Here is a 13,046-nt window from a genome sequence, read left to right as displayed (position 1 = left end):
GGTGTGTGTGTAGAAAAAAAGAAAAAAGAAAAAAATGGAAAAATGAAAAATAGGGATTCACTGGCCAGAAAAAGTCACTTCAATCAGCTGTGTGGTGGATACCAGGCTAAAAATAGTGGCGGTCAATTCATCAGCCTTGCAAGCTGTTGAATGGTGTAATCCCAGCACAAGTTGCTATGTCTAACATAGCTGTTCGCTATCATCGCTTCCGCAATGGGCAGGTCTGAGGTCTGAGGTGTGTGTGTGTGTACGTACGTACGTATTCCAGACGAGTATGGTCACACACGTCTTTTTTCTCTTTCTCATTCTCCTAGCTCTTCTTTCATTCTCATGGGTGGTTAACTGGTTACCAAGAGCCCAGTGCATGCATGAGTATGTGGTGTGGTGTGGGTGTGTGTCAAAAAATGAAGAAGGAATGAAAAAAAATGAAAAAAAGGGATTCACTGGCCAGAAAAAGCCGCTTCAATCAGCCGTATGGTGTAGACCAAGGAGTCGACAAATATAAATTGACGTCTCCCTGGTGTAGACCAGGCTAAAATTAGTGGCGGTCGATTCATCAGCCTTGCAAGCTGTTGAATGGTGTAATCCCAGCACAAGTTGCTATGACATCGCTTCCGCGATGTGCGGGTCTGAGGTCTGAGGATGTGTGCAAGCATATGTGCTCGTATGTGCATGTGTGTGTATAGTCACTGTATATCTGCTGTTTAGTTCGTGACTGCCACTGCCACTTGAACTGGAAGCCACTTTTCTAGTATGTTTTAGCTTTTCCGGTGCACAGCCTAGAGTCTTGTATAGATTCTTCTGCTGATTTCTACATTTAAAAAAGAGTATTTCAATCTGCTGCATGCTCGTGTTACTTTGCTATCCATGTGTTCTTTACTGCATGCTGCACTGGTGCTGCCTTGCTATTCATGTGTTCTTTGCTGAAGGCTACAGTGCAACTGGAAAACCCTTCAAACATCCCCATGAGAATTTCTGCGCGCAGCAAGTCCGTCAACATATTGCTTGCAGGCCGACATGAGATTGTGTTTGAAGTCACAGCAACCAGTGGTGGAGCTGGTGCCTTGTCTTGCTCCGTCAGTGCAGGTGGCTTCACGTGGCGACACACCAACCCCAGCGTATCCATCCTGGTAAGTACATGCCCGGCACGGTGTGCAGTCTTCTGTGCATCAGTGTGCTGCTCATGCGCTGTGCATGGGCCACGCATGTGATATGCAGGTGCTGTGCATGTGCTGTGCATGGGCTACGCATGTGATATACAGGTGCTGTGCATGTGCTGTGCATGGGCTACGCATGTGATATACAGGTGCTGTGCATGTGCTGTGCATGTGCTGTGCATGTGCTGTGCATGTGATATACAGGTGCTGTGCATGTGATATACAGGTGCTGTGCATGTGCTGTGCATGGGCTACGCATGTGATATACAGGTGCAGTGCATGTGCTGTGCATGGGCTACGCATGTGATATACAGGTGCTGTGCATGTGCTGTGCATGGGCTACGCATGTGATATACAGGTGCTGTGCATGTGCTGTGCATGGGCTACGCATGTGATATACAGGTGCTGTGCATGTGCTGTGCATGGGCTACGCATGCATGGCACTGCACTACATAGTGATGTGCTTCAAGTATGTTGTTATCTTCAACATATCTGCAAGCAGCGAGACTGCCTTGGACTTCCACAGCTTTCAACAATACATCACGGATCACTTAGAGTTAGACTATCTTGGTCCGGCACAGCTTTCAACAATACATCACGGATCACTTAGAGTTAGACTATCTTGGTCCGGCACAGCTTTCAACAATACATCACGGATCACTTAGAGTTAGACTATCTTGGTCCGGCACAGCTTTCAACAATACATCACGGATCACTTAGAGTTAGACTATCTTGGTCCACAGCTTTCAACAATACATCATGGATCACTTAGAGTTAGACTATCTTGGTCCGGCACAGCTTTCAACAATACATCACGGATCACTTAGAGTTAGACTATCTTGGTCCGGCACAGCTTTCAACAATACATCACGGATCACTTAGAGTTAGACTATCTTGGTCCGGCACAGCTTTCAACAATGCATGATCAATGTTTTTGTATTTTTAATTTAAACACACACTATCAAACTAAGAGTGCACAGGTGCTTGTTTGGCTGCTGTAACAGTTGGTGGTGCACTTGTTGTGTTGCTGTGCGGCTGTGCTCTCCCGTGTCGTGTGTTGCATATCATAACATGCTACAATTCGGACAATGTTCTTCTGACCTGGCGCTGCGGTGTATCTGTCACCATCACTACTCTTCTCAGCCGCGATGTAAGTGACACATTCTCTATTCTCTTTTTTTTTTTTTAAATACATGAAAACACAGCGGTCCTGCTGGAAAGGTGCAAAGGGAACGACAAACAAACAGAGATGAGTGACATGACAGAAGAGAGTAGGACTAGAGCAAAGGCGATGTCCTTAAAATACGGGCTACATACTGCTGGTGGATATATGCTGCTGGTGGTGATATGCTGCTGGTGGTGATTATGCTGCTGGTGGTGATATGCTGCTGGTGGTGATTATGCTGCTGGTGGTGATATGCTGCTGGTGGTGATATGCTCCTGGTGGTGATATGCTGCTGGTGGTGATATGCTGCTGGTGGTGATATGCTGCTGGTGGTGATATGCTGCTGGTGGTGATATGATGCCGAACCTACATGTACATACTGCTGGGGGCTGGGGGTTACATAGTGCTGGGGGTTACATAGTGCTGGGGGTTACATAGTGCTGGGGGTTACATAGTGCTGGGGGTTACATAGTGCTGGGGGTTACATAGTGCTGGGGGTTACATAGTGCTGGGGGTTACATAGTGCTGGGGGTTACATAGTGCTGGTGGCTACATAGTGCTGGGGGTTACATAGTGCTGGGGGTTACATAGTGCTGGGGGTTACATAGTGCTGGGGGTTACATAGTGCTGGGGGTTACATAGTGCTGGGGGTTACATAGTGCTGGGGGTTACATAGTGCTGGGGGTTACATAGTGCTGGGGGTTACATAGTGCTGGGGGTTACATAGTGCTGGGGGTTACATAGTGCTGGGGGTTACATAGTGCTGGGGGTTACATAGTGCTGGGGGTTACATAGTGCTGGGGGTTACATAGTGCTGGGGGTTACATAGTGCTGGGGGTTACATAGTGCTGGGGGCTACATAGTGCTGGGGGCTACATAGTGCTGGTGGCTACATAGTGCTGGTGGCTACATAGTGCTGGGGGTTACATAGTGCTGGGGGCTACATAGTGCTGGGGGTTACATAGTGCTGGGGGCTACATAGTGCTGGGGGCCACATAGTTCTGGGGGTTACATAGTGCTGGGGTTACATAGTGCTGGGGGCTACATAGTGCTGGGGGCTACATAGTGCTGGGGGTTACATAGTGCTGGGGGCTACATAGTGCTGGGGGCTACATAGTGTTGGGGGTTACATAGTGCTGGGGGCTACATAGTGCTGGGGCTACATAGTGCTGGGGGTTACACTAGTACATGCTGCTGCTGGTTACATTCTGCCGGACCTACATACTGCCGATGATGAGACATAAGTAGTGCCAGAAGCTGGTAAGGGACCCTGCATGTTGGAGCCTCGGAGGAGGTATGTGCCAGGGAAGTGAGCTTGGCAGGGTCACGCTGTACACCAACTTGTACTCCTATGCTAGGGCATGTACTAAGAGATATCACTGGACAGGAGATACTAGTACTAGTAGGCTCTGGAGCAGTGGACAACAAACACCGTATGGTATTTCTCTGCTGTGCACGTGATGACTGCAGCCATTTTCCCTGTGACTGTCATGTCCTGCAAAACATGTTCAGTTTGCGACACGTTGACGGTGCAGCACAGAACTCATCCATCACACTGCTGTTGCTTGCTTCCAGTTGCGTTTTGTTCATGTACTGAAATGTCACGTTGCAATGTCACTTTTGGAAAGTGGTGCAAAGTGCTGCAACACCTTCCGTGATGGCAGGTGTTCACGACAGATGTTCGCGCGATGTTGTTGTGCAAGCAGTGCCGCAATATCTGCTGCAACATTCCTTGCATAATCTGCTGCGAACTGCTGCAATGTGCTGCAATGTGTTGCTGGGGTTCATTGTTGTTTTGCACTTTTACCGAAACCTGTATGCAGGTGTCAAACTGACTTGTGCCAAGGACCGCGTGGGAGCGTGTGCTACGCTGCGCTTTCCAGACAGGAAGTGCAACGACGGATACTGTGAGAACTTTGCCTTCACTCCCACTCTGGATAGCTACCAGCGACAGGTTAACTTCACTCACCTGCGTCTTGATCTGAGCCAAGTGCTGCTTAACTCAACCTATGCCCTGAAGATTGAGAGAAAGAGGTACGGAATATGGCACACACAAGGAAACTCCCTTTCTACCGGCCACCTTTCTGACCCTTCGACCTCTGGATTCACAAAAATGCCATTGTTATACACCGTACCACATTTTCCGGGGTGTCTATGCCCGGTGAGGTCTAAGCCCGGCGCTGGTCGCGCAAGGCAGGTGGCCGCTGTACCCGGTGCAGTTTCTGTGTAGAACTAACTGTTCGTGCATGGAAAAAATAGTCGTTGAAAGCAGGTTTTAGGCTGTGTTTACATGAGAAATTTCAACCCGGGTCGAGTTCAGCCCGGGTTGAAAGTCTGTACGATAGACAAAAGAGGTGAGCGTTTACACGAAGACAGTTGACCCGGGTCAAATACTGATATGCCGCCAAAAGTCCACTTCTACAGTTCCGCATAGTCACGTGAATCCGTTCGCGCGAAATTTGCATGTACAGTGCTGTTCAAACCTGGCGCGAGATACGCACAGAAGTACGTTTGTACGATTTTCTTGACCCGGGTTGATTTCAACCCTCCCCTTGGGGGGAGGGTTGAAATCAACCCGGGGCGAAATTTCAACCCGGGTCAAGCGCCATGCGTCATGTAAACGCGCCATTCATTTTGTGCACATGGCGGGTTGAAATCTGACCCGGGTCGAACTCAACCCGGGTTGAAACGCTTCATGTAAACACCGCCTAACTGTATGTGTTAAGTATCCTTGTCATCGTAAACAACGCAGTGTACGGTGCGTGTATCCTTGTCATCGTAAACAACGCAATGTACAGTGCGTGTATTGTAAAGATACACTGGAAATGGTTGAAGAGTGAAATGAGATTGGTTTGAGTTGCGCCGACTGTACCGATCTGAATCCTGCCGCATACTTTCAAAACATACATCGGTGTGACTTACAAGTCAGTAATCAACTTGTGTACCTCGGCTTTCCACTTTATGTTCAGAGTTGAAACAACCTGGCCGTGTATTCAGTATATTGGTTTTAGCTCATCTGAACCCAATTGAATATTGGTATTATGACAGGTTGACTGATTGTTAGTTGCCGCCTTGCCGGATGTACATGCTGTGCTGCTGGTAGTTCTGCTGGTCACAGTGCCTCAGCATGATGCGGCAACCCTAGGTTCATTTTGTTTTTAAACTGTGAATTGTTTTCTGATTCCGTCATATGAATGGTGTTGGCAGGCATGATGATGGAGTCTGGACGGTCTTCCGCGAACTTGTAAATGGTCAACAGAGGCAGACTCTAACCATTGATGCTCGCTTCATTCGGCTGAAGGTCTTCAAACGCTTCCCAGGCGCGTTTGACTACATCAGACGGAGAAGAGACTGCAAAGGCATGACAGGCCTGAAAGGGTTCACAGCTTTCATTGAACCCGTCTTGGAGATAGGTAAGCTTTGCTTCTTCCCGGTTCCCGTGTGCAATCCTGCTGCAAGGGAAGTGTCAGATACAGGTGGAATCTTGATAATTCGAATATGGCTTAATTCGAACATACCGCTTAATTTAAAGTTTTTACAGGACCGATTCTGTCAATACGATTCCCACATAAGCTTTTTCTGATAATTCGAACCTCGAACCGGACATGTCCGGTTAATTTGAAGTTCCACGGATTCCACTTACATAGAAAATGTGTGGGATTTGTGCTGATAATTCGAAGTAAGCAAAGTGTATGATTCGAAGTTCCCTGTACACTGTACTGGTCAGGTCAGTTTGCATGAGCAGGCTGTGCTGGTCAGTTCAGTATCCGTGACATCTGTATCTAAGGTCCATAGCGCAACTCTGCAAGCGTTCCTCAAGATTGATCTGCATGGGAGCATTTTGACATACAGTAGGGATCGGTTATAGTGTGGGTGTTTGAAAAACGACTTTCTATTCTTATTTCCGATATTTCTTACACACGATAAATATAGTGTGACGTATCATATGCATGTGCGCATAGCCAGGAAGATCATCATACATGTTACGTAGTGCTGCTGTGTATGCGGTTGCTCATACTTCCAAAGTAGTCCCATACTGGGCCATAGGTTCACCATGTGGTTGAGCAAATATAAGTTTCCGTGCATGGCACGGTAAGTGAAGTTAGCAACCCACCAACAATTACATTCCTAACATAATTTGCACGTACTTGCCATAGCGCATCACGTGCCCGTGCAGAACACGCACTCCGAACTCCCGCGCCCCGGCACGGGACCACGCGGAGCATGCGCATTACTCCGGCTCTCGATGCTGCTTCTTCTTCATCCTTGCTGCGCCAACAGTCAGATCGCTTGACAACCTTGGCCAGTTTTTGAGCTTGCTCTTCGCTTTGCTGTGCTGACGGTCAAATTGTTTGACTATCGCGGCCAGTTTCTGATCAATATCCGATCAACCAGGTCTCTGTCAGTGAGCGATGTCCAGCCAAAACGCTCCGTTTGCTTTGCTGCGCTGACGCAGCGACGGTCAAATTGTTTGACAATCGCGGCCAGTTTCTGATCAATATTCGATCAACCATGTCTCTGTCAGTGAGCGATGTCCAGCCATAACGCTCTTTGCTTTGCTGCCTTGACGGTCAAATTGTTTGACAATCGCGGCCAGTTTCTGATCAATATCCGATCAACCATGTGTCTGTCAGTGAGCGATGTCCAGCCAAAATGCGCTCTGCTGAGCTGCGAAACGCACTGGCATCCCGCAATTATTTAGACCCGACAGGAACAAAACCTACTCCGCGGACTCGCCTGCTCGAGTTGAAGTTGGCTCCAGACTACTGTACGCGAGGACTTGGCCGCTCCGGCAGCGGAGCAGAACCTAGCCGAGGCAACTGCAGCCCCATCCCTGGCCTGGGAGACTTTAGTCGGGAGGAGGTTCGCGACGCTTGGAGCACGTATTGTGCGACTGACGCAGCAGCACACCCCTCCAGGGCCCCCGGAGCTGTTTTCGCACCAGCCCATAATCTTGAAGATGGCTCGGAAATTTAGGTCCCTGATGCTGAGCTCTCCTCTCTAAAGCTGACACGAAGTATGCCTGGCGGCTTTGGTCTGTTTCCCCTCATGTCTGGCCCCGGCTTGGCATTTTTTGGAAGGTTCGTACCATGTAGATAAGGCACCACCATTTGGCCTTAGATCCTCCCCCTTCCGTTCAACAGACCGGCTGATGTGGACTCTCAGCCCAACGGCGACTCTGCAATGATCCTGCTAAGTCTCTTACTCGTCTTCGAGTACAGCGCTTCCGGACTCTCAGCCCATCTACCGACGCAGTGCTGACACACCCTGCACAGTCCACCCTCCAGCAGTTGACGACGCAACCATGGACCTCACCCGCCAGGGCCTGGCGGCCAGTTCCAGCATAACATGCGCTTCGCTGCCGCGCTCCGAACACTTGTCGCCCTGCGCCAGGGCAAGCCACACTCAGGGACTGATCAGTGCCGGCAGCATTGTTCCAGATCCTGTACTTTGAGTGCATTGCCCACTGTGCTAATGGCTAGCCGCATTGGACGGCACTCACATCAAATGCAGCGTAATAGTAATGCAGATAAATCCTGTTTGGGTCAGGTTGTCAGCGCTGCCGGACTCGCATCCCAACTGCCGAAGTGGTGCCGACACAACCAGCGCAGTCCACCCTCCAGCAGTTGACGACGCAACCATGGACCTCATCCGCCAGGGCCTGGCGGACAGCTCAAGCATGGCATGCGCTTCGCCGCAGCACTCCGAACGCTTGTCGCCCTGCGCCAGGGCAAGCCAACCTCAGGGACTGATCAGTGCCGGCAGCATTGTTCCAGATCCTGTACTTCGAGCACATCGCCCACTACGCTAATGGGCAGCCGCATTGGACGGCACTCACATAAATTGCAGTGTAATAGTAATGCAGATAAATCCTGTCTGGGTCCGGTTGTCAGCGCGTCTGGACTTGCAGCCCAACTGCCGAAGCGGTGCCGGCACAACCAGCGCAGTCCACCCTTCAGCAGTTGATGACGCAACCATGGACCTCATCCGCCAGGGCCTGGCGGGCAGCTCCAGCACAACATACGCTTCGCTGCAGCGCTCCGAACGCTTGTCACCCCGCACTAGGGCAAGCCATACCCAGTGACTGATCAGTGCCAGCAGCATTGTTCCCTATCCGGTACGTTGAGCGCATTGCCCACTATGCTAATGGGCAGCCGCATTGGACGGCACTCACATCAATTGTAGTGTAATAGTAATGTAGATAAATCCTGTTTGGGTCAGGTTGTCGACGCTTCTGGACTCGCAGCCCAACTGCCGACGCAGTGCCGACACAACCAGCGCAGTCCACCCTTCAGCAGTTGACGACGCGGGCCGCAACTTTGGACGATCTGGCTGGCGTACAGCACTACCTGCAGTCCACCGTGCCTAGCCCGCACAACCGCGCCATGCTCTGGAGCGCCGTGACTCTGGCCTTCCACGGGCTGCTCAGAGTCAACGAGTACACCTTCACGGCACGGGGCGCCGGCCTTGAGTACAGCGATGCGACCATGTACCCAGACCGCGTGGAGCTGCGCCTGCGTGTGACAAAGACGAGCCAATACGGCAGCGGCCAGGACATTAGCGTCAGGAGGACAGGCTCGCCGACATGCCCGCACACGGCAGCCACCAGCTACCTAGCAGCCCGTGGCTCGGCACCTGGCCCGCTCTATCGCTATGATGACGGCACGCCCCTGAAGCCGCATAACATCAACAGGCTACTACAAACAGCCTTGCCTAACAAAGACGTGCGCAGCCACAGCCTCAGACGAGGCGCTGCAACGCTGGCAGGCAAAGCTGGCGTGCCTGAGTACGTGCTGAAGACCGCCGGCAGGTGGCAAAGCTCTGCCTACCTCCGCTATGTCCGCACCCCTGTCGCAGACAGAGCATTGCCAGCGGCATTGTTCTAGTCTCTGCCCGTTATGCTAATGGGTAGCCGCATTGGACGGCCCTAGCAACAGCTGTAGTGTACATATGATATACCTATTATACTATAACTATAGTAACGCTACTATAACTATAGTAATGCCGATAATTCCTGTTTGGGTCATGTTGTATTTTGGGAGAACGGTAGGGATCGTGGGTCAGGCCGGCATTGAGCCAAGTGCGCCTACATGTGCTCACAAGTGCATCCCTACCGTATGCGTGTATTGACACGCCGGGCAATTGTTGCCCCCATTAGCCCTGGCATTGGCCAGTCTAACGCACATTGGTGCTTGCGATACTACGGCATTGGTCCATAGTATTGCATACTGCATGCGGCAATTGTTGCCTGCGATACTACGGCATTGGTCCATAGTATTGCATACTGCATGCGGCAATTGTTGCCTGCGATACTACGGCATTGGTCCATAGTATTGCATACTGCATGCGGCAATTGTTGCCTATGCCCTGATAATACAACGCGTAATAGCTCCCAAACAGGTCGGCTTGTGTGGTTGTTAAATATAAGTTTCCGTGCATGGCACGGTAAGTGAAGTTAGCAACCCACCAACAATTACATTCCTAACATAATTTGCACGTACTTGCCATAGCGCATCACGTGCCCGTGCAGAACACGCACTCCGAACTCCCGCGCCCCGGCACGGGACCACGCGGAGCATGCGCATTACTCCGGCTCTCGATGCTGCTTCTTCTTCATCGTTGCTGCGCCAACAGTCAGATCGCTTGACAACCTTGGCCAGTTTTTGAGCACCACCACCCACCCCATCATCTCTAACCATCATTCTATTCTAAGCCATCCCGGAAGGGAGAACGGTAGGGATCGTGGGTCAGGCCGGCATTGAGCCAAGTGCGCCTACATGTGCTCACAAGTGCATCCCTACCGTATGCGTGTATTGACACGCCGGGCAATTGTTGCCCCCATTAGCCCTGGCATTGGCCAGTCTAACGCACATTGGTGCTTGCGATACTACGGCATTGGTCCATAGTATTGCATACTGCATGCGGCAATTGTTGCCTGCGATACTACGGCATTGGTCCATAGTATTGCATACTGCATGCGGCAATTGTTGCCTGCGATACTACGGCATTGGTCCATAGTATTGCATACTGCATGCGGCAATTGTTGCCTATGCCCTGATAATACAACGCGTAATAGCTCCCAAACAGGTCGGCTTGTGTGGTTGTTAACATGAGTTACATGACCACAACAGATGCACTTGCAGCATTATGATGCAATTCGAGTCGGTTCAGAACTGTATCGGGGAGATGTTATTACTACAGGCGATACACTTTGTACTAATCTGGCATGTTTTGCTACACAAAGTCCATTCTTAGGACCGATATATTCTATTACACGATAACATTGCTTGTAAGAATAAATAGACACATGAAACCCATGTTATGATTATGAAAATAGGAGAGTTCATTCTTGTAGGCAGTATATTCTTTTACACTACCACACTATAACTGATACGCACTGTACATGTTGTGTTGCGGGTTCATGTTTGGATAATTAGAATGTCCGGATAATTAGAAGTTTTTTCCTGGTATTTGGAGGTTCGAATTATCAGGATTCCCCCTTTAATCCCGAATGTTCTCTGCTAGATGCATAGTGTATGATCAAAGAGCACAAGGCCCAAACCTTCTTGAGTCTTGGCTCCGCCAAGACTCCTGCTCCAGCAGTGACTACCTGGCCAATCCCTTGATCTCTCTCCATAGCCTCTCACTCCGCTGGCGAGCACCCCCTGTACCGCAGGCAGCTGCGTGTTGTAGTTACATGTGATGTGTGTGTGTGTGTGCGTGCGCGCGCGCGTGTGTGTGTCGGAGTATGTGGTGTGATGTGTGTGCGGGGTTCAGGAAAAGACCTAAAAGTAGGGATTCACATTGTTTGCTTCCTAATGCAGTTGACGGTGGTTGGGGTGGATGGACTGCATGGTCGCAATGCAATACGATATGCGGCCGCGGAACACGCACCAGAAGTCGACTGTGCGATAGTCCTGCACCCGAGTTTGGTGGTGATTATTGTACTGGCTTAGACCAAGAGGTGACGGACTGTGACTTGCAGCGGTGCACACGTAAGCATGACTATGTTCTGCGGCGCTTGTCCTGACGGTGAAATGAAACGAAACTGGGATGATAGGGATCTGTCTAAATGATCACGGGATGGCGTGAGATATAAACTCCATAGGGGTGCAGGATCTATAAGCCTATTTCAGTTTTGAAAATCAACTGTACTCTGTGCATGTACTCGTATCTGCTGTGTACTATGTTGCACGATCACTCAGTGATTACTGATTAGAACACAACAGTAGTACCCACACACCCGTATCGCTTGCCTTCATCGCCGTATTGCATTGTGACATGTTTACCTTGCTTGCTCATACAGATATACCAGCCCGTGATCAGTCTTGTGGCAAGCTACCGGGACCATTGCCACCACTGGCTGATATAGAGCAGCAGAATCGTCAAGTGCTTAGCCACAGCTGGCCATGGTTGGCTATGCTGTATAGGAATGGTCGACCTCACTGTGCTGCCACTCTGCTATGCTGCTCAAGACACTCAAGATCAGAGACAAGGTATGTCTTGACGTCCGCTCAGTGCACTCAGAATGTGCAACAACTCCGCGACAACCTACTGGTGCGTCTTGGCAATCACAACCTTGACCAATCGGACCAGGTCAGCCAACGAGACTGCACTGTCATTAGTGTCACGTCGCATACTGCCTATGATCTGAGTAGTACTGAAGGTAACCTTGCCCTGATTAAGCTCAACTGCCCAGACTACAGGCAAAACTTGAATGTCAGATGCGCTTGCCTTCCCACTGAAACCGACCGGGATCTGTACAATGCCGGTGTCAATGTACGAGTGGCTGGATGGGGGCCATCGATCCGCGCCCCGTTTGACGATGACGAAGTAGCAATCCCACTTGAGCGTTCTCTTCAAATCTTACCGCAGGATACGTGTGGAGAAGTCGGTGCAAGTGGCATATGTGTTGCTGATAGCAGCCTCAGTGCTTGCCCAGCTGTGGATGGGGATCAAGGGGGACCTGCAGTGGTGTACAAGAATAGCACTGACACAGTTGCCTTAGTGGGAGTCATTGGTCATCCTACACCCTGCTGGAATCCGGCTCTTCAGCCACAGGAGCACTTGGTCAACGTCCTTCATCACCTAGACTGGATCAAGCAAGCTATGGGCAGATGCTAGATACACCCTTGCCCCTTGTACATGTACCTGTAACGTATCGCATCGCAAAATCAGCAGTGCCATGTGACGAACAGGAACACACTGCACAGTACACTTGCCATTTAGGATTGTTTTTTCTTCTGACATGCATGCTGTACATGCACTTCAGAAGTAGCAGTACATACCAGTACATACCAGTACATACCAGTACATACCAGTACATACCAGTACTGTGCAACATTGATATACTCATCAGGCCAGGGGGTAGTACAATACCATGAATACCGGTATTGTACTATTCCCTGATGCTCATGCTCCTAGAATCCATCCATAGATTTACGTACCGTTATTTGAAAAGAAACTGAGTACATTAAATTTTTACGTCTAGTTCACGGTCTACATACAGGTATTGAAGTTAGCTATAATCCGCCTTATCGATGATGATGGTAATGATGATCATGATGATCATCGTGATCATTATGATAAACTGAAAATGTTTCGATGGGGCCATCTCCACCCTTGCACACCGGATGTATTGCACAGAAAACACAATATTTTTGCTGACCCGGGAGGGACTGTGCATGACAGTCACTGCATGCATCTGAAATGATCCAGCGGTA

General features: G+C 50.1%; 2 protein-coding genes across 3 annotated transcripts in view; both read left to right on the top strand.

Annotated features, from left to right (window-relative positions):
• LOC135823567 (uncharacterized) overlaps window positions 1-1,226 on the top strand; it is a 52,100-nt gene extending 50,874 nt beyond the window's left edge. Inside the window, exon 21 of the mRNA XM_065336414.1 lies at window positions 930-1,226. Within this exon, the coding sequence (XP_065192486.1) occupies window positions 930-1,211 (282 nt within the window). The 3' untranslated portion in view covers window positions 1,212-1,226. The remainder of the gene's footprint in view (window positions 1-929) is intronic.
• A 967-nt stretch (window positions 1,227-2,193) lies between these two features.
• LOC135823586 (uncharacterized) lies at window positions 2,194-12,860 on the top strand. 2 transcript variants are annotated; one of them, XM_065336439.1, is made up of 5 exons: window positions 2,194-2,307; window positions 4,146-4,356; window positions 5,530-5,735; window positions 11,148-11,318; window positions 11,630-12,860. In XM_065336439.1, the coding sequence occupies exons 1-5, from the start codon at window positions 2,229-2,231 to the stop codon at window positions 12,445-12,447; spliced, it is 1,485 nt and encodes a 494-aa protein (XP_065192511.1). In that variant the 5' UTR covers window positions 2,194-2,228; the 3' UTR covers window positions 12,448-12,860. The 2 variants fall into 2 exon arrangements, with proteins under 2 accessions (XP_065192511.1, XP_065192505.1); XM_065336433.1 differs by lacking the exon at window positions 2,194-2,307 and having other exon boundaries at window positions 3,965-4,356.
• The last annotated feature ends 186 nt before the right edge of the window (window positions 12,861-13,046 follow it).

The sequence above is a fragment of the Sycon ciliatum genome, chromosome 1 (genome assembly GCF_964019385.1).
Source record: "Sycon ciliatum chromosome 1, ocSycCili1.1, whole genome shotgun sequence".
Classification (NCBI taxonomy): domain Eukaryota; kingdom Metazoa; phylum Porifera; class Calcarea; order Leucosolenida; family Sycettidae; genus Sycon; species Sycon ciliatum.
Note: the sequence above shows the minus strand (reverse complement) of the source record. Positions and strands in the feature narration are given on the sequence as shown.

Coding starts and splice junctions, on each gene's coding strand:
- LOC135823586 (XM_065336433.1), top strand. CDS start 3,980: ATGGCAGGTGTTCACGACAGATGTTCGCGCGATGTTGTTGTGCAAGCA. Junction 4,357..5,529: donor CTGAAGATTGAGAGAAAGAG/GTACGGAATATG, acceptor TGGTGTTGGCAG/GCATGATGATGGAGTCTGGA. Junction 5,736..11,147: donor TGAACCCGTCTTGGAGATAG/GTAAGCTTTGCT, acceptor TTCCTAATGCAG/TTGACGGTGGTTGGGGTGGA.